Source organism: Prionailurus bengalensis, chromosome B2 (assembly GCF_016509475.1).
Source record: "Prionailurus bengalensis isolate Pbe53 chromosome B2, Fcat_Pben_1.1_paternal_pri, whole genome shotgun sequence".
NCBI classification, from domain to species: Eukaryota; Metazoa; Chordata; class Mammalia; order Carnivora; family Felidae; genus Prionailurus; species Prionailurus bengalensis.
In genome coordinates this window covers 40,749,992-40,769,142 of record NC_057349.1, presented here as the reverse complement: position 1 = coordinate 40,769,142, position 19,151 = coordinate 40,749,992, and the positions used below count along the sequence as shown (strand labels likewise).

Genomic DNA, 19,151 nt, shown 5'->3' with positions numbered 1-19,151 from the left:
ATACTGTACTGAAAACTAAGTATACCACAATAAAAACAAATCTAAAAAAAATCCAAAAACCAAAAAAACTTACAGAATGCAGCTAAAGCAATATTGAGAGGGAAATGAATACCCTTAAATGTTTTTACTTGGAAAGAAGCCTGAAAAGACTAAAAGTTAAGTAGGCATGCAACTTGAAGTTAGAAAAACAGAACAAATTCATACAAAAGTGAGAGCAATAATGAAAGATACTAATAAAGATCTAACCCACCTTTTCACCCTTCCCTAGGAGACTGCTCTGCCTAGAGACCATTTTTGTTCATAGCTACACATTTCTGTCCACAGGTCCTCTCCACTTCCTCTCCTGCCACCCCAAATCTCACCCCAATCTCCAATTGCCTGTCCCTATCTCCTCACTCTGGCTGTAGAAATTGGAGAAGCGGTCAAGGGCATCACAGAATTCAGTGGGAAGGCACTTTCTGGGATGGTACAGGTAGCAGAGTGGGGAGACCGGCCAGCAGCGTGGTGACAGGACCAGTATGGAAACTGTTGGACTTGAATCTTCGATAAATAGTTCTTTCTCAGCCTCCTCTTCCTCTGCTTCCTCCTGAGAGATAGAAGGATTTCAAGGGCTCTTGGGCTCCCTTCTTTGGTCTAGTCTTTTGCTCTCCTATTCTCCCTCTCATTTCCCTTGCTCTTACCTCTTCTTCGTCCAGGCCCTGTTCTTCCTCATTCTCCTGCTCCAAGAGCAGCTTGTCAAGCCGCTGGAGCTGGAAGAGGTGGAACTGGCGCTGCAGCTCCTCGGACATGCTCAGGCTCCGCAGCATCTGCTGGGGGAGGCGGTTGGGGAAGCAGAGGCCAATCTGCTCCAGCACGGCCCCCTCCAGCCAGCTCGAGCCCAAGCTCAGGAGACGGTCTGCCATGTAGTGCCTGCGGTGTCACACACAGGCCGGGCCGAGCCTCAATGTGGGCACTCCACCCTGCTTCCCCTCTTCCTCCCTGCTCCCTTTCCACCAGTGCCATGGCCATCTCTGTATCTTAGTCCCTCCTCCTCCGTCTTCTCTCCAAGACTCAAATCTTCACCCTTTCTAGACTCTAGGTCTCCCCTCCCCTACCTCTCAGACCTGCACTCACTGGTAGAAGTGCTCAAAAGTAGTAGCCAGCTCCAGGCCAGAAAGGACCATGATGGGCTCCAGGTGCTGCTGAAGCCTCCCCAGCATTTCCACTCCAGGGGCTCCACCAACCAGGCCGCCCTGGATCTGCTGGTCGATGTGCCTGGCAAACTGCTCACTTATCTGGGGGCAATGGAAAGGGCACGGGCCAACCATGAAGAGGGAGTGGAGCAGGAGAGTGGGCAGTGAGAGGAGGCGAAAGGCAGAGAAAGAAGCCAGCTCTCAGTGGTGACCAGGAGGCTGGTAGTACTCACGTGAGCAGCGGTGAGGAAGGACTGCTGTAGCAACGCGCCGGAGAAGCCACTGCGCAGAGCCAGCGTGAAGGCTGCCCGAGGCCCAAAGAGCTCCGAACCTGCTCTCTGCAAGTGCTCGTAGAGTTTGCAGTACCGAGGCACGAAGTCGGGGGCCCTCCAGGCTGCAGCCAGGAACCTGCTGACCTGAGAAGAGAGGAGAAATAGCATAAAAGGTGTGGTCCCACATGCAATAGCCTAGCAGCCCTGCCCCACCTCCCACTGCACTTCCTTCCACTCACCTGCTCTTGCACCACGCTCAGCCAGCACTGGGTTATGTTCCTCAGGCTGCTGCTTGGAAGAACTGGTGAAGGCCCGGGGCTCCGATCCCAGCCCTTACTGTTCTTGCTGACTGTGGAGACAGAGGGCAAAGGAAGGGGTTTCATCTCAGCCCCTGAGTGAATCTAGGGGATCTTGGGTACTGACCCCTGGAAAGGTGCGCACAGAGCAGTCAGGAAAAGTAAGATCCAAGAGGGGAAGGAGCCAGGTATCACCACTGGCCAGATTCTCAGCTCAACAGGCCATGGCTGGGACTTACTAGGCCGAGTGGATGGTTCAGGAGAAGGCCCAGGCGGAGGCTCTACATGCACCAGCAAGTGACAAAGGCGACGAACTCGAGAGGCAAAGGATGCCGCTCGACTCAGGGGGTTCTGAGAGCTCTCCCTTTGCTCTAAGTACTGATCCAGCAGCCATCCCAGGGAACTCACACCTTCCGCATCTAAAAGAAGACAGACCAGAAACAGCTGATGGGAAATAGGGGAACAGATAGCCCAGGAAGAGGAGAGAAAAGGCCCAATTATACAAAAAGCCTTGGTTGGGGCGGGCAGCCAGGTCAAGCCCTCCCATCACCAAGGCTTACTTCATTGGGAGTCTAGGGGTACGCTAACAGGTTGGGGGTGGGGTAGAGAAGATTCAAATACCCAGTAGTCCCTGGGGCAGGAAGGAGAGAAGCACTGAGGTGACAGGCCTTCGGGGATAAAGACAGGGACCAAGATAACCAAGAGCATTAACTCAGGTGATCCCTGGGAACAATTATGAGGAACTGGTTAGTGGGGCCAGGGGTCGCGATGGTTACCGGGGGAGGTGATGTTCTGCACCAGGGGGCTGACCAGGGCCTCCCAGCAGGTCTTGCCCAGCGCTTGGGCAGCCTCATCGTCAGGGAGGAAGCGATCAGCAAAATTCTGCTCGTGGCGCAAAACCCTGTTCAGTCTGGGAATAAGAGGTGTGTGGTCAAGGATTTAAGGCACAGGTTTTTGTGAGGCCTCCACTCAAGCACAGTCAGCTCCCAGTCCCACCATGCTCAGTCCCCTAACCAGCTCGCAGCCATCAGCACGCACTTCTCACCTGTGTTCACCCTCCCCTCTTGTCCCGGCCGCTGCTTTACCTTTCAGACTTCTGCAGAAGTCTCCCACCACCTACTTCTTAGCAGTGTCCTCCTGATCCATTAACCTCTCCCCGCTCCCTTCAACCCCAGCCACTGTCTGCCCCACCCACCTGGGACAGAGCTGGAGGAGGCGCCTGCGGTCCTCTGCTATGTCCCGGCTCCAGGCTTGCGCCCGAATGGTGTAGAAGAGACAGGTACGGCGACACAGCTGCTCCCGGAATAGTGGCCAGAAAGTGGGCTTCGGGCCCAAGACCTCCACACCTCGAACCCGGGTGTCGATGCCACCCTGTAACATGCACACGCTTGTCTGTCACCTAAGCCACCCAGCCACCAAGCACTACCAAGAAAAAGCCAGGCCTCACACCCTGAATTCCCTTGGAGGCACTTGAGATATTCTCACATCTCTGGAACTCAACAGGCTTCTGGGCCATCCCAGAGCAGGTATGTGGCCTGAGCCTGGCCCCCCAAGTGCTGGGGAATGCAGTCACTATGGAGACCCTGTACTACCCCATGATTCCCAGCCCAGCCTCTTCCCTCACTCTACCTGCTGGCAGCGCTTTATGCGGATCTGGATGATGGGCCAGAAGCGGTTCAGGTTCTCCAGGAGGATCACCCTGCTGGCAGAGGGCATCACATTCACCTGATGGGGCAGAGGAGGAGAGAGAACTGTCACCTCTGGAAGTGGGGTTGGACGGACTATTGATAGCAGCCACAAGTCTTATGATGGTGTGTGCCCTTTACCTCTGCACCGAGCCCACAAACCCGCACAAATCTGCTTCCCGAACTCTGCCCTCACTGCTTATGATTGCAGGCAATGCCTGCCTGCGGGAAGGAATATGGAGTAAGGTCAAGGTGGGGGAGGGCACCAGGGTCCTCACCGTGTTGAGCTCAGTGCTGATGCAGCTGGCACTGTCCCCCCCAAACACAACCACTCTGGCTGGCATGTAACTTGAGTCCTCACTGGCCACGAGCAAAGTCAGCTGCCTGAGACAAAAGAAAACAATCAGTTAGAACAGGGACCCTGGTCTTTGTTCAGAGTGACTTCAACCTACCACTTCTTCCTCAGACTCCTGTCTCCCTGCTGCCTCCTTTAAGTGTCAGTGTTCCCGGATCCCCTGCTCTCCTCTTATCTTTCCCCAAAAGGAATTTTTTTCTTCAAAATGACTTTATTTAAAAACCATAGTTTCAAGCAAAAAACGAATACTCTACTCCAAATCCACATGTCTACACTAGACGGCTCCTCTTAGCTTTCATACCATGTACCCAACAGACATTTCCATGTCACAACGCATAGGTACCTCTAAGTCAACATGCCTAAATGGAACCATGATCCATCCACAGAAGCCTGCTCCTCTTCCATCATCCTTCTTGGGAAAGAAAACTGCCATCTACCAGAGCACTCTGTCACTATGACTTCTCCCACTCATGGCTTCCCTCATGTCAATGGCATGTCCTATAGACTCTGCCCCTTGAGATCTCCCAGTCTGCCACCCCTCACTATTCCCACTCCCTGTGCCTAACTGAAGACATTCATTTCTCAACTAGATCACTGCATAAACCTTCCAAATCTTTCTCCGGCCTCCAACCCAAACTGCCATGATTGCCAGAGTGACTTTTCTAAATTAAAAAAAAAAAAATCTTGTTTTGTCTCTTCTCTCCTTAAAATCCTTCAATGGCTCCCCAAGTTCCAGAATAAAGCTCAAACTTCTTAGCTCACAAAACTCTCTGTGGTCTGGCTCTGCCTAGTTTTATGGCGGTCTCCTGCCATTTCACGACAAACACCCTTCATTCCAGACAAACACAGTTACTTAAGTTTCCTCCAAATACATCATTACATTTCTTACTAACATTTTGCACATATGCTGTCCCTCTGCCTGGACTTCCCACTTCTATTTACACAGCTAATTTCTACTTTGGAGCTCTGCTCACTTAGCCCCACCTTCTAGAAGGCTTCTCCCACCTCTTACTTGGCCTCAGGGTCCAGGGCACATGGTGGTTTTTCTTACTCTTATTGATTCTCCAGCCTAGTTCCCCAAGAAGACTGCAAGTTCCCTGAAGACGGGTATCATATCTTATTGTCCTTATAGCCCCAGACCCTGGCCCAGTGCCTGGCACAGAGTATACATTAAACAAGCACCCATGGGAAGAGTGAATAAGGCAGTTGTCAATCTCCCTCAACACCATGCACAGGATAGTGACATCTATACCTGTGGGCGGAGCACATCACCAGGCTCAGGGAGTGAGGATGTCTATACTGCACAAGGAATGCAGATCAATGTGTCTATCTGTTTACTGCACAAAATGGGTTTGATTGTGTCTCACACATAGGGGTTACAGACAGGGTTGCGTGTATGTGGGTGCTTTGGAGAATATATGCTGGGGTGTATCAGAATATTCCCACACGTGTGTGTGCACCTATGGTGCACATGGGCATGCTCACACCTAATAAGAACACCACGGTGCATGTGCAAGGTGATGTAGTGGGAGCCAGTGCTGCCATTGGACTCCCAGTAGGTCTTGGGGTTTCGATCCGTCAGCTTGCTGGCCCGGTGAGGGTTGGAAGACACCTCCACCTTCTCCCAGCACTTGTCCTCCTTCACTTCCACGCTGGAGCCTGGGGGCAAGTGGGAAGTTAGTTGAGAGAGAAAAAAGTAAAGAAGAAATACTGGGGTGGGAGCCAGGAGAAAGCAGATCGGGACACAGACCCTGGCAGAGATGCCTGAGGAACACGTCAAAGAAGGGGATGTTGATGGGTCGGTGGGTTCGTCTGTGGTCTTCGATCTGGCCCAGCACCATCTACAGCCAGAACATCAGAGAGAAGGGGCGCGGCGAGGAAGGAAGAACATGAAGAACACACAGAAACAGGTATGGAGAACAAGTCAAGGAGCAACAAAACACTCAACCTCTCCCTTCACAAATTTTGGCAGAACGGGACCATGTGGGGTAAAGAAAGGCTGGGAAACAAGTGCCCCATATTTGCTACCACTTGTGCCAAGTAGGGTTACCAAACAGGGACACACACCGAATCCCCTTCCCCTGCTTCTCACTTATGTTCTCCCTAAGCTCTGGACCCACAAGCCTCCTCACCTGAATGCAGCCAGCCAGGATGCTGGAGGTGAGGTTACTATAGAGCTGGGCGTGTTTTTCACACTCAGTCACCAGGTCCCGAAGCTCACAGGCCAGCAGCAGCTGAGCCGAGTGCTTGTCCAGGACTTTGGAGAGGGCCTCTTTGGCTCCCAGGCAGCAGAGAACCACTGCATAGTCCTTGTGCATTGAGGCCAGGCGATGCAGAAAGCAGAGCAGCTCCTGAACAATCTGAGCCCGGAGCCACAAGATTAATGTATGGGACGCAAAGGGCAGGCCACATAAAGGATGAGGGGTGGGTTCGAAAAGGGAATGTGGTGGCTGAGACTTTGGAGAAGTTTGAAAGTCCAGGGAAAGGAGAGTACCAAAGAAGGTTGGGACAGAACAGCGGGGGTGCTGGGACTCCAGAGGTGCCAGAAGCAGGGTCTGGGCACAGCTTCCAATGCTTCTTGCTGCCAGGGCGAAGCTCTCTCAAGAGCCCACCTTGGTGCCTGAGCCTTGGTCCACAATCCACAAACCGGGGAGGGTGGAGAGCGAGGAATGTTTGGATTGGTGAATGTGGGCTTCTCCTAAACCCAGAATCTAAAATCCAGCTGCAGGCAAAAGATTATTCTTCAAAGGCCCCAGTTCTGAGCATTCTTAGAGGAAATTCCTTCCTCTCCACCCCTCTCAGTGTTCAGACTCATCCAGAAAGGCTGTGCTTTGCCTTCCATTGCCTCACAAAGGTAGCCAGCGCCCCAGAGGCTGCCTCTCCCTCCCCTGCCTTTATCGGGGCCCTGGTACCTCAGAGTCACTGCTAGGGCCATTCAGACAGTTGAGGCAGGGCTCCAAGACCTCATGCCAGGGGAGGACCATCGCCTCAGGGTGATCCAGTAGCCGAGTCATGACCCTAGTGACAGGATGAAACAAGCAAAGTCCCTGCAGTCCGCAGCTCCCCTTACCTCCGATGCACGGGTGCCCCAACAGGGCCCTCACCTCAATGCAGTCAGCAGCAGAGTTTTGTTGGGTCCGGGGGCATCCAGAGTCCGCAGCAACAGGAGGAAGGGCTGAGTCTCCTGCTGGAGGCGCTTTAGGAGGGGTCTCACGGCGCCCCCTGGGCCGCCCTCCCGGCACAGCACCCGCTCTAAGCCCAGTAGGAGTTCCGCAGACGGGCCCCCTGCTAGGGACCGGATCAGATGCTCAGGGGACCCATCCTGGCCCTGGGTGCCAGGGGTTTCCAGTGCTGCTGCCAGACGCATGGGAGGAAAAACATGAGTATGAAGAGGAGTCATGCAAGTTGGTCAAACCACGAACTGGACAAGTCCAGAAAACCACCCCCAAACTTTCCTCCTATTTGGAGGATTGTCTGTAGTTTGTACCAAACTGTGGGGATTTTCTTCTCTGGCCCCAGTATATAGCTAGCTGCATCTGGAAAAAAGTTTAGTTCGGCAAACACTGTCATGTTAAACGCATACATTTTTAATCTCATATAGTCATACAATTACGTTTCATCATTAAATGGGAGCTTTGTGGTTACATAAGCCAATAAATATTAGCTATTATAATTACATCCCTCGACTACCTAGCACGGTGGCTTTAAAGATTTTTTTTTAATTTTTTTGAAGTTTTTACTTATTTATTTTAAAAGAAAGAGAGAGAGAGAGAGAGAGAGAGAGAGAGAGAGAGCATGCACACGTGCACAACAGGGGAGGGGCAGAGAGAAAAGGAGAGAATCCCAAGCAGGCTCTGCACTGTCAGGACAGAGCCCCATATGGGGCTTGAACTCACAAACCATGAGATAATGACCTGAGCCGAAATCAAGAGTCGGACACTTAACCGACTGAGCCACCCAGGTGCCCCTAAAGATTTTATTTTTTATTTTTTTACCGTTTATTCTTTTTTGGGAGACAGAGAGGGACAGAGCGCAAGTGGGGGAGGAGCAAAGAGAGAGGGAGACACAGAATCTGAAGCAGGCTCCAGGCTCTGAGCTGTCAGCACAGAGCCCGATGTGGAGCTCGAACCCGCAAACCGCGACATCATGACCCGAGCCAAAGTTGGACATCTAATCGACTCAGCCACCCAGGTGCCCCAAGATTTTATTTTTAAGTAATCTCTACACCCAACATGGAGCTGGAACTTACAACCCAGAGATCAAGAGTCACATGCTGTACCGGCTGAGCCAGTCAGGCACCCTGCATGGTGGCTTTACTCTAGGTAACGCTAGTCTAGAGTATCCTTCTCCTCTTGGTCAGGAAGTTTTACTTAAGATCTAACTTGAGTACCAAAACCCTTACTCGTTTCCTGAAGGTTTATCATGTCTTTCCAGTAAGGTACTAGTACATAAGCCTTAGCCCTTCTGGCCACAGGCCAGCACTGCCCGATTCCTCGGCAGAACCACCCCCTCCACAATGGTACCTGTGTGCTCAGGACAGCCTGGCGGCTCTGAGTAGCGATTGAGAAGCATCATGAGGATGGTACGTGTGGTGGGCATGGGTTCTGTCCCCGGTGCTATCCCAGAGTGCCTGAACAAGGTGTCTCTCAGCTCCCGGGTTATAATCTGGTCCCCCAGAGTGTGGTGGTTGCACAGAAGCAGGTTGAGCAGGAGAAGACCGTTTCTCACTGCGGAGGAACACCTGGGAGGAGGGAGGTAATCCCGGGAAGAAATTGAAACAGAGTGAATGCAACGGAAGCAGGAAGCAAGCACAGAGGGGAAGAGGCCTGCAGCTGGGGGAAGAGAGGGCTCCAGGACTCCTGTGAGGCCAGGACATCTGGCTCCCTGATCTCAAGCCACTCCTCCCAACCCCAGGAAGGAAGGCCAGGGTGCCCTTGCTCTCTCTGGGGATCTCCCTACCCCCAACCACTTGGCCTCTCTACCAGTAACAGTCAGAGAGGGCCACCAATGTTTCATCCAGAGGTAACAACATGAAGGGAATTTCTGTGAAGCACATGAGATATAGACAGAGCAGCAGCGGGGGTTGGGGCTTAGCGGGAATTTGGAGGGTGATGCCCTGACCCCTCTGTGTTCAGCATCAGGATCACGGCTGCAGGGACAGTAAGAAGCAGGCTCTCAGAGCCTGGGCGGGTGGCTGAGTCAATGCTGGCGAAGATCTCTCTGGTCATCTGGGCATCAAACAAAGGATGGATAGAATCTCGGCCAGTGATAAAAGTGGGGATCTCCGAGGAGCTGGCAATGGCCAGCATCTTCAGTGCCTGCAAGGGGGATGTGGAAGCAGAATTAGTTATGGGTAGAGCCGCCATGCAGAGAAAGAGGAGAGCCAGGCCCTCATTCTCTGACCCCAAACTTTGGGGCAGCTGAGCTGTTGGCAAATAGGTCGAGTAGGAGATGGAAATGGAAGAGGTGGTGATGGGATACCAATGATAAAAACAAAAAGAAAGACAAGAGAAGAAAGCAAAGAAAAGACTGAGGCTCAGTGATAAAATCAGCCAGCAACTTCTCTCTGCCAGCGCCAAGGCTAACTGAGTGGGATGGCTGCCCCCTCCCGTAGCTACCTCTCAAGATGGGGCCCTTTCATAGCATCTAGTTGTATTCAAAGGCTTTACCTTGACATTGTCTTCCACGTCACTGGACCACCCCTCCCTTTGTAGAACCTCCCTTCTCTTGAGTGCCAGGATCTCATATACTCCTGGTTGTCCTGCCTCCCTGGAATTCCTCTGCCAAATCCTTGAATGTGGAAGTTCCTGCCCCCTTCTCACTCTGCACTCCCTCCCTAGACAACTTCATCTGCTCCCATCGCTTCAATCACCACCACTAGGCCAGCACTCTCAAACCTATGTCCCTTGACCTCCAAAGCCAGTAGCCAGCCCTCCTCGACAAGGCTACTTGGGTTGTCTCACAGGAAGAGCGGTTGGAATTCTAGGAAAAAATACTTGGAATGCATGAACGTGTCTGCTGGTACTACAAAGAAAATGAAATTAAGATGAAAGCTATACCGCTCTTCCCTGGTGAAAGGGAGGACACTTGAGAAGAAACCTTCTGGGGGGAGAAGGTTAGAACTAATTCTCAGGACACTCTCCCTTATAAGGCCTGAATCCTCCACGCTACCGTTACGCTATGTCACAACGAGGCTTTCTCCCTTTGGTTACCCCAATCTCCCCAGTTAGCTGAATTCTATAAACCTGAAGTTATAAATAAGATGATGCCATTTTGCTACAGGGCAAGAGTTTGAATTTAGGGGCAAATGCTGTATTTTGGTCATGCAATCTGAAAGGGTTGGGGAATTCTCTGAGCAAACACGGCCTAGATGATGAATGCTTGGCTGCTCTTCAGAGCAGCACCTAGCTGGCCCCGCACAGGAAAAGAGCCTCCCAACCTCGCTCTGAGACAGCCTAACCTAAGGGGATCGGGGCTCCTGTCCGTGTTGTTGCCATTATACTGTCAGAATCCATTCTCAGAACTGATCTGGATGAGGCCTACCTGCCCCCCTCAGGGACTCCAAGCTATACAGAGCACACCCTGTCCACATCTCCTACCAGCCAGCACTTGTGTCTGGAGTAGTCAGGAAGCTAATTCTTCTATAAGCTCCCCTGGATGAGGGCCCCCCTTCCTCTGGGCCCAGGTGGCAAGGCACCCACATCTGGGGAGGGGGTATTTTCTGTGTAAGGGTACCACTCAGATCAAAGGGTAAAAAATCATTTTGTCACATGCAGAAAATTAGTCTCCAACCAGATATCTAACTGTAACTAAAAAGATATGGGAAACTGAACAAACCTAAAAACTCAATTCCAGACCTTCTTTCCATACCTCTTCCTCCTTCCACATTCCCCCACTTAGTGAATGACCTCCTCATCCCCTCTGCTGCTCCATTTTAAACCTGGGAGTCATTCTTAAAAACATTCTCCCTTTCTTCCGACACACATTCAATCACAAGGGCTGTTCTGCTAGAACCTTCAACCCACCTGCATCTTTCCATCCTAATGTCTCCTCCCTGGTCTAAATCACCACAGTACCTCCTCAAGATCAGCGGTCCCCCGGCCTGCCCCTCCTGCCCATCACTCTCTCCCACCAGGCCCAGTCCACTCACCGCCAGCCCTGCCTGCTGCACCAGGACGGAAGTCTTATATTCTTGCATGCAAACCAGCACAGCGTAGATGCCACCCTCCCTGGCAAAGAGTGGGCGCCACTCATGCTTGGTCATGAGCAGGTAGAGGAGGCGCAGGGCCAGCACCACCACCATCTTCTCTCCCACCTGGTTGGTCAGCAGCTCCACCAGCGTCTTCACTAGCTTCTCTCTTAGAGAGAAGAGACATTGGAGTTCCCCATCCCAAAAGTCACACCTGACTCCCTGTCCAACCCTCTCCACCAAGATCCATCACCCCCACCATTATCCAAGCTGCTCTTGCCTTAGTTCCACTCTTCCCTCCCTCTCCTCTGCAGGCTAACTGCCTCTGGCTCCTCACCTCATGAAGGAGGCAGTAGAGCAAAATGGTTACCAACTCTGGCTCACCTTTTCTTTTTTTTTGTTGGGAGAGAAAGAAAGAGAGAGAAAACGTCTGTGCATACATGCACGTGTCAAACACAAGTAGGAGAAGGACAGAGGGAGAGGGAGGGAGAATTGTAAGCGGGCTCCATGCCCAGTATGGAGCCCAAAGTGGGGCTCAACCTCACAACCATGAGATCATGACTGGAATAAAAATCAAGAGTTGGACACTTAACAGACTAAGCCACCCAGCCAGCCCTGGTTTACCTTTTCAAATAAATCTATAAATTCAATGTAATTCTAATCACAATGTTTGAAAGGTTTTTTACAAAACATATGGCAGGTAGATTTGGGCATAAGATGAGAAAATATGCAAGAATAGTCAAGAAATGTTTAGAAAGAAATAATGGTAGACTTGCCTGCTAGTTAACAAAAGATAAATTTATAAAAATTAAAATTCTGGAAATGACGCAGGATAGATACAGATCGCTAGGTAAGGGTGGCATCCCAGCCAATGAGAAGAGCAAGGACCATGTGACACATGAGGTGGAGACACCTGAAACAATTACAGCCGGGGTTCTGCCTCACTCCATCAGCATAAATAAACTGCAAACAGATTTTAAAGTAAATGTAAAAAACAAAACCATAGCTATCCTTAGAAAATAAAGACAAATACTTTTTATAATCTTGAAATAGGACAGACTCACTCAAAACCTAGAAGCCATTAAGAAGTTTAAAAGTATTCTAGAGGCACCTGAGAGGCTCAGTCAGTTAAACATCCGACTTTAGCACAGGTCATGATCTCGCGGTTTGTGAGTTCAGGCCCTGCATTGGGCTCTGTGCTGACAGCTCGGAGCCTGGGGCCTGCTTTGGATTCTGTGTCTCCCTCTCTCTCTGCCCCTCCCCCCATTTGTGCTCTGTCTCTGTGTCTCAAAAAAATAAACATTTAAAATATTAAAATATTAAAATATTCTAACGCAGGGGTGACTGACTGGCTTGGTCAGTAGAATAGGTGACTCTTGATCTCAGGGTCATGAGTTCGAGCCCCATGTTGGACGTAGAGCCTAGTTAAAGGTTAATTAATTAATTCTAACATAAAATTCTAAAACTTCAGCACAATGAAAGACACTGTCCACAAAGTTAAGAGATAAGCAATATGAGTTAGAGAGAGAGTCCTATGGAAATGCTAATTTGAAGGAAAGGAAGAAGTGCTCCAGAGTTCCTAGATCACATTGAGTGTCACAAGAAAAAAAACTGGATTTATTTCTTCCCCACAGGGACAGAGATGTATGTTGAGGAGGTGGCCTGGGAAAGTTCTGCCTTTATTTGTCTTCTCTCATGAACTTTTTGATGACTACAACATGAATCAAATATGCTTTAAATATAAATCCCCTTGTGTAGCCAGAACTTATTATAAACAAGTTAATACAACATGGGCAATATATATGAATGGATACAGGAATATAAGTAAGGATGTTTACCAAAATGTTAACAGTGACTCTCTCTGCAAAAGGTCTTCAGATGATTTTTATCTTCATAATCGTCTAATTCTTTTTTTACAGTGGGCATATATTATTTTACACCCAGAAAATAGTTAACATGATTTTGAAAAATAACCAGCAAAATATGTGAAACATAAATAACCAATTCATATCCAGAGTGCCTACAAATCAGTAAGAAAAAAATGAAGACCCAAGAAGAAAATGGGCCAAGGATAAGAACAAATTTATAGAAGAAACACAATGAATGTGGGCAAATGTGCTTAACTTCACTAGAACTAAGAAATGAAAACAAAGACACCAATCGTTTAAAATTCTGCCAATCTGATAGATTTAAAAAATAATAGTATCCAGTGTTGGCGGCTGTGAGGAAAATGAACCCATCAGAACACTGTACTTGAACTTGGATATAATCACATGCAGAATCCTGTGTATCAGAGAAAATAATGAGGCAGCTCTACGTGGACTGGCATGTAGAGCTTTCTTAGACACACTGAGTGTGTAGGAGTGTGCAGGGAAAGCACAGAAACGTGTAGTACGATTACAATTATTTACACACAAACTCAGAAGATGTTCTATTTCGAAACACACTAACAAATGTAAATCTATGGAAGGTCTGAAGAATCCACAGCAGACTGGCAACAGTGGTGAAGAAGGACTTAGTCTTTTCCTTCTGTGTTCTATTACATCCTTCAGGTCTTTCAAAATGAGAATGTATTTGTGTATTATTTGTATAATTAAGTAGTGATTTAAAAAATACCTTTGAAAATAGCAAGAAAACAGGAAGGGATAAAAAAGAAAAGAAAAGAACTCAATCTCTAGGGCCAACAGGACCTACATTTGAATCCTGGCTGTGCTATCTATCAAACTCTGTGCAAACTCTTAAATGCTCTAAGGTTCAGTTTCCTCACCCATACAATGCCATAAGCATAGTATCAACTCTTCCTCAGGAAGGAAGAAAGAGAAGGATTTAATGAGAAAATGCATGTAGAGCCTGACACAGAGTAAGTGCTCCAAGAATATTATGATATTCCATTATATTATTGCATCCTCCTGCTCGACTACTCCCTCAGGCTGACCCTTCTTTCAGTCCCAGCCTTTCAAATTCCTGATATAGCTCCTTCCCTCTCTACCACCATCCTCCCCCAATGGCAGCTTAAACCAAAACCCCTTCCTTCCCCACCATTCTAACCTCAGGGATCTGTCAGGACGGACCAGAGGGTGGTCCCGCTCAGTGGCCTCCTCCACAGCCTGAGAGAGGGCATAGAGGCCTGAGAGCTGCAGGTCTGTGTCCAAGCTGGATATCTGCACGGTGGCCACGACTGCTGCCACATGCTGATCCAGGGAGCTGCGTGGACCAGGACCCCGCAAGCCTCTAGCCATTTCTGAAATTGGTGAGGGAAAGGTAGTGGCTTAAAAAAATTGAGGATGCTCCAAGTTGGAAGGGTTTAAAGGTCAAACCCAGTTACCCTACTGACATTTTAATACATTATTCATTACTGTAGCTTGCATTCTGAACTTTTCCAATTCTGTACCAGGGATTTAATAGCCAAATGCAGAAGATGAAGATATTCCAGAAAACAGACCCTCCTTTTCCAGGGATACTGAAGATAGGGAGCAGTGATTGGTTACACACACTCAAGGTCAAAGGAAGGAAGATGGATGAATGCTTCCAAAGCATTTTCCCATGCAACAGCAATCTTCCTCCACAGCTTTCCTCTACCCTAACTACTTCTGTGGGGACTGCCCGGGACTTGTTCCAACTTCTTCACCCTCCCTTCCCAGCACCTGACTCACCACTGGCTGCCTCCTTCATCTCAGGGGGAAGAACCATCCCCTCAGTCACCAGAAGTTGGTTAAACAGCTGTGAATCACTCTGTGCCATGGGGGGCTCAGTTTTTCCCTTGGCAGTGTCTGCATCTGCCTTTGGGGGCTCAGCTTTTGCTTTGGGAGACTCAGTCTCTTCTTCTGAGAAGTTGACCTCCAACTTGGACTCCTCTTCTGGATTTGGAGAACATGAGTGACTTCGTGAAGAAGACGAGATGCTCAGTTCATCAGGCAGCAGTGCATACTTGGTGTAGATTTGGGAGTTGAGCAGGTCACTGAGGGTACTGCCCTCAAACCGATTACTGAGCACCTGCAGCAGACCCTCAGCCATCTCTACGGGCACGGAGATTTCCCCCAAGGCCTTTTCACCCAGGGTCTGTCAACAGAAGGAGGTATGCATTTCAGGCACGGGCAGACGCAAAGGTCCTAGGGGACAGTAATAGACAGGGTGGCCGCCTCCCGCCATGACTTGCACACTTCTACATACCAGACCTCACGGGATTTGTCTCCTTCCCCAGCAGGCCCCCTCATACTCTCTCATCTCTAGCTCCAGCCTCCCCCTAAGCACTCCCTTATCTAGAACTCCCTTAGAGAATCTCACCTCCAATCCACTACAAACCAAGTATCTCAGGCCTAAGATACCTCATCCAGGTTCTCCCGAAGATTCTGGAGAATTGGCTGCTGCTCACATATATCCAGCTTCTTGATGAAGAAGAGCAGCTCCCACCACTCAGCCTGAGTCAGGTATCCCAATCGCTCATTCTTCTGAGGCTCAGGCTGGAGGTATGGCAAAGAGTAGAGCCCCTCCACAGGTTTCCAGTCCCAGGAGGGAAGTGCTGAGGATATAGGCAGAGGGGTGTCGTCATCCAACAGGAACAGAGTGCATTTCTGAATCTCTGGGGCAGCTCCTAGTCAGGAGTAGCTTTGTCCCAGTCCTACTCCTCTGCTCAAAGACATGCTGTCCATGTGCCCTCTAAGGCTCACCTGTGCCCAGCAGAGGAGCCCCTGCCCCCTTCTCCACAGCTCCTGAAGCCGCACCCTCAGCAGCTTCCTCAGGGCCCAAGATCTCCAGCATGTGCCAGTGCACCCAGTAGGTGCGGCCCGTTGACTGCCAGAAGACCTGGTATGGAGGGAAGAAGAAAGAAGGACGAATTGGCCTCTGACCCCTGGGCGGTGCAGGCTTGAGAGGATAAGGCTGGGCACACAGTCCTCAGATGCACACCTGACTAAGCTTCAGAAAGCCTCTGTATGGCAAAAGACTCCACTCTCCAAAGGGTGGGCCCTGCCTCTCATCTCCTCCTGACCTTGATGGCCTCTGCTCTGACACTCCCTCCCAGCCAACTCCATGGGTGGGGGCTAGAGGGTGTCTCTATATATCAGCTGTGTTTCCCGGGTGTGAGTCTGCTTGGCCTCATAGCCCACCCACTCCCACTAGATTTTCTCAGCCTTCCAAATTTTCCCAACCCCCTTTAACCATTCTAATCCCCTTGGGGGTTTTCTCCATGGGTGGCCTGCCAGAGAGCCCCCTACTTGGAAGCCCCACCTATACCTTTCCACCTAGATCCCCAACAGTGTCCCACACATGACCTCTGCCCTTGCTCACCTGCACAGGGGGCACGCCATTGTTGCTTTGCCGGAACTCGCCCTCGTCCCCAGCGCTGACCTCCTCGTAGTCATCCAGCATGCGAACTCGCATCCCAGCCTGCAGCGTCTCTCGCACGTACTCACCATAGCCACAGCGACTCGAGAATTCAGAGCGCTGACGGAAGGCCCGTTCTTGCTTTCTAGGGGTGGCAACCATGGCAGGGAGCAAAAGACTAGGGCCTGAAACGCAGGGCTGAAAGATGGACCGTGTTGGCCGCGGTGATGACGTGCTCTGTTCGCTGAGGTTCCGGGCCCAGCCCATGCTCCGCACCAGCTCTGAGATGAGGCTGCCCACAGCCATACTGAACTCCAGCTCCCGCTGCCCCCGGCTTTTCTCCTGGCTGAACTCCCTTGGGGACAGGGAGCCTCGGTCTCCAGCCCCTGGCTCTGGACTGTTATTCAGCTGATCCAGCAGGGAGGTGACACATAGGTAACGTTTCACCAGGGAGAAGAGCAGCTTTCCTGGGATCTGTAGGACACAGTCCGTGGTGTAGGTGCATCTTTTCCCAGTTTCAGCCCCTCTCCTTTCCCCACAATATCATGTTCTACAGAAAAATGTAAATGCCTTATCCCCACACTTGTAGGTCTAAAACTGTGATTTATATAACACACAAGAAGTTCCTGGGGTCTAATCTCAGAAATTCTGAGTGGGGAGGCAAGCTCGAACCTTCATTTTAACAAGCTCCCCAAGTGGCTCTGGTGCGGACGCATAATCCCGAACCACATTTTCAGAAGTGACGTCTTAGGCCTTGTACACAGCATTTCCCCCATAGCTGCCAGAGTACCTGAGGCAGATGAATGCCCTCAAAGGCCATGCAGTGTTCCTCAGAGGATGTGGTCTCTGCAAACAGCTCCAGCAAAGTATAGCGGCTGTCAAAATCCATGTGCTGCTCGATGCCATCTTGCTGGCTCAGTGACAGAAGGACGTGAGCCCGACTCCCTGTAATCCATACCCAGTCTGTATCTTCTCAATCCCCAATACTTCCCCTGCCTTCCCTAAACTATCTATCTCCTACCCCAGGGGCTTTCAAACTTCTTTGCAACTGAGACTCTCCCAGGAAGGTATATACATTTTACTTGGTAACCTGATATAAATACACATACGTACAACTGAAACATATATTTAATGCTACATAACTTATCTTGCCAAGTGCTACCTACTAGTTATTCTACATTAAAAAGTGTTGGTTGTAACCCACCAAACTGATTTCACAATCAACAAATTTCAACCCACCACTTAAAAATATAAACCTACCCTAGTCTCTTCTCTGCCACTGCACTGAGAATGGACAGATAAGCCAGGTACTATTATTTTTTCCTATTTATATACCTGTAATAGTTTATTAATTTATACTCTTTTTTTTTTTTTTTTTTTTTTTTTGCATTGAGTTGGTATTCAGCAATTCAAGAACTAGGAGTTCTTACAGAGTTGGGCAATCCCTCCTCTTCCTGTTTTTACTCCTCCTGGCCCCAATTTCTCCAGTACTTTCCTTCTTCCCCTGACTGTCTCTTACCAGCATCGTGGGCTGCCAGAGCCTGCAGCATCTTGCCAGCACTCCGACGGATCTGAGGCTCAGGGTTGCATAACATGTGCATAAGCAGGTCCAGGGCTCCTGTCTCCCTGAAGACCCCAGTGAGGGGCCCAATGCTGGCATAGGCACTGAGCACATGGATGGTGTGGAGCACAGCAGCTGTGAGGCTCGAGGTCCCACCTTCTGCCAGCTGCCTGGCAGCCCTGCGCACCAGTGCCCGCACATCAGCCTCCATCTCTCCCATTGCTGTGTCATCCAGACCTCCGGGATCGCAGGAAAAGCTTCCTGAACCCCCAGCTTGTTCATGCTGAGGTCCCTTAGATAGAGCCCGCTCACCTAACAGCATGGGGCAGTTGGCGTAGACTTCGGGGGTTGACAGCCACATGAGGATGTGCTCTGTCCTACCCTCTTCCACACCCACTCTGCCCACTTCCCCACACTTCAGAACACTCCATCGGATGAGGTATTCAGGATGCCCATCATGCCCAGGCCGCTGTCGAATAAGCTCTTCAGGATATGCCTGCAGCTGGGGCCCCAAGGGCACCATGACGTCCCCAGCACGCCGTTCCCCCACCATCCTGACCTCCTGGGACACAGAAGGAGAAAGATAAAGGTAATGAGGGCAAAGGAAAAGACTACACCGACCGGGTGGAACCTTGAGACATAGATTGGGTGCAGGGTGGAAGTTACAGGCCAAATACAAAAAGCCAAGCATAGGATGAAATATATAACGTGAACATACTTTGGGATTTATAAGGAAGGAGAATGCAGTGGAAACAACAACAGGATGAAATGAAGGGGTTTAAGAGATGGAAGAGGTTACAAGAGAGGATAAGAAGAAAAGGGTAACAAAAAGAATGACAGTTAAGCAGGACAGTCTGAGCAGAAGAGCAGTATGGCTGAGGGCTACAGATCAAGACTTAGAAGGATAACATGGGTGGGCAGACAGGACAGCAGCATGGGAGACAGTGGGGCAGAACAAATGTGAATAGTCAGGATGCAGGAGGGGTAGGAGAGGGAGTAAAAATGACAGCATAAAGCTGGAATGTGGATATAAACGAGTGGGCCATAGCAGATAGAGAAAACAGACAACGGAGGCTGGGCAGTGGGCACCCACATCCAGATAACTGGATGGGAAAGTGTATCAGAGTATTGTGAGCAGGAGAGGGGCTGAAGGGGCCAGATTATATTATAGGAAAAAAGACCAGGACCCACCTGGCACTTAAGCTGTATGTAGGGTGAGGTTCATAAATATGGAGATGGTGATCATGGAGTTGAAGGGTAGGAAATAAGGTCAGGAGATGATGAAGATATTAGAGACGC

General features: G+C 50.0%; 1 protein-coding gene across 11 annotated transcripts in view; it reads right to left on the bottom strand.

Annotated features, from left to right (window-relative positions):
* The window catches only part of CUL9 (cullin 9), a 37,317-nt gene that overhangs the window by 17,108 nt on the left and 1,058 nt on the right, over positions 1-19,151 (bottom strand). For 8 of the 11 annotated variants that reach the window (XR_006298933.1, XR_006298934.1, XR_006298932.1 and 5 more), the window contains exons 2-26: positions 17,811-18,414; positions 17,082-17,236; positions 16,256-16,765; positions 15,637-15,772; positions 15,295-15,488; positions 14,623-15,028; positions 14,018-14,210; positions 10,931-11,138; positions 8,902-9,098; positions 8,304-8,521; positions 6,885-7,134; positions 6,693-6,798; positions 5,913-6,140; positions 5,531-5,621; positions 5,268-5,439; positions 3,704-3,809; positions 3,370-3,465; positions 2,936-3,111; positions 2,517-2,650; positions 1,980-2,159; positions 1,684-1,793; positions 1,406-1,588; positions 1,114-1,274; positions 681-909; positions 397-586 (exon numbers count right to left, since the gene is read on the bottom strand). Coding sequence is in view for 8 of the 11 variants with exons in the window: in XM_043591463.1 (XP_043447398.1) it covers positions 397-586; positions 681-909; positions 1,114-1,274; positions 1,406-1,588; positions 1,684-1,793; positions 1,980-2,159; positions 2,517-2,650; positions 2,936-3,111; positions 3,370-3,465; positions 3,704-3,809; positions 5,268-5,439; positions 5,531-5,621; positions 5,913-6,140; positions 6,693-6,798; positions 6,885-7,134; positions 8,304-8,521; positions 8,902-9,098; positions 10,931-11,138; positions 14,018-14,210; positions 14,623-15,028; positions 15,295-15,488; positions 15,637-15,772; positions 16,256-16,765; positions 17,082-17,236; positions 17,811-18,405 (5,224 nt within the window). In the remaining 3 variants the exon portion in view is untranslated. The remainder of the gene's footprint in view (positions 1-396; positions 587-680; positions 910-1,113; positions 1,275-1,405; positions 1,589-1,683; positions 1,794-1,979; positions 2,160-2,516; positions 2,651-2,935; positions 3,112-3,369; positions 3,466-3,703; positions 3,810-5,267; positions 5,440-5,530; positions 5,622-5,912; positions 6,141-6,692; positions 6,799-6,884; positions 7,135-8,303; positions 8,522-8,901; positions 9,099-10,930; positions 11,139-14,017; positions 14,211-14,622; positions 15,029-15,294; positions 15,489-15,636; positions 15,773-16,255; positions 16,766-17,081; positions 17,237-17,810; positions 18,415-19,151) is intronic. The other 3 variants (XM_043591465.1, XM_043591467.1, XM_043591471.1) reach the window with 1 other exon arrangement.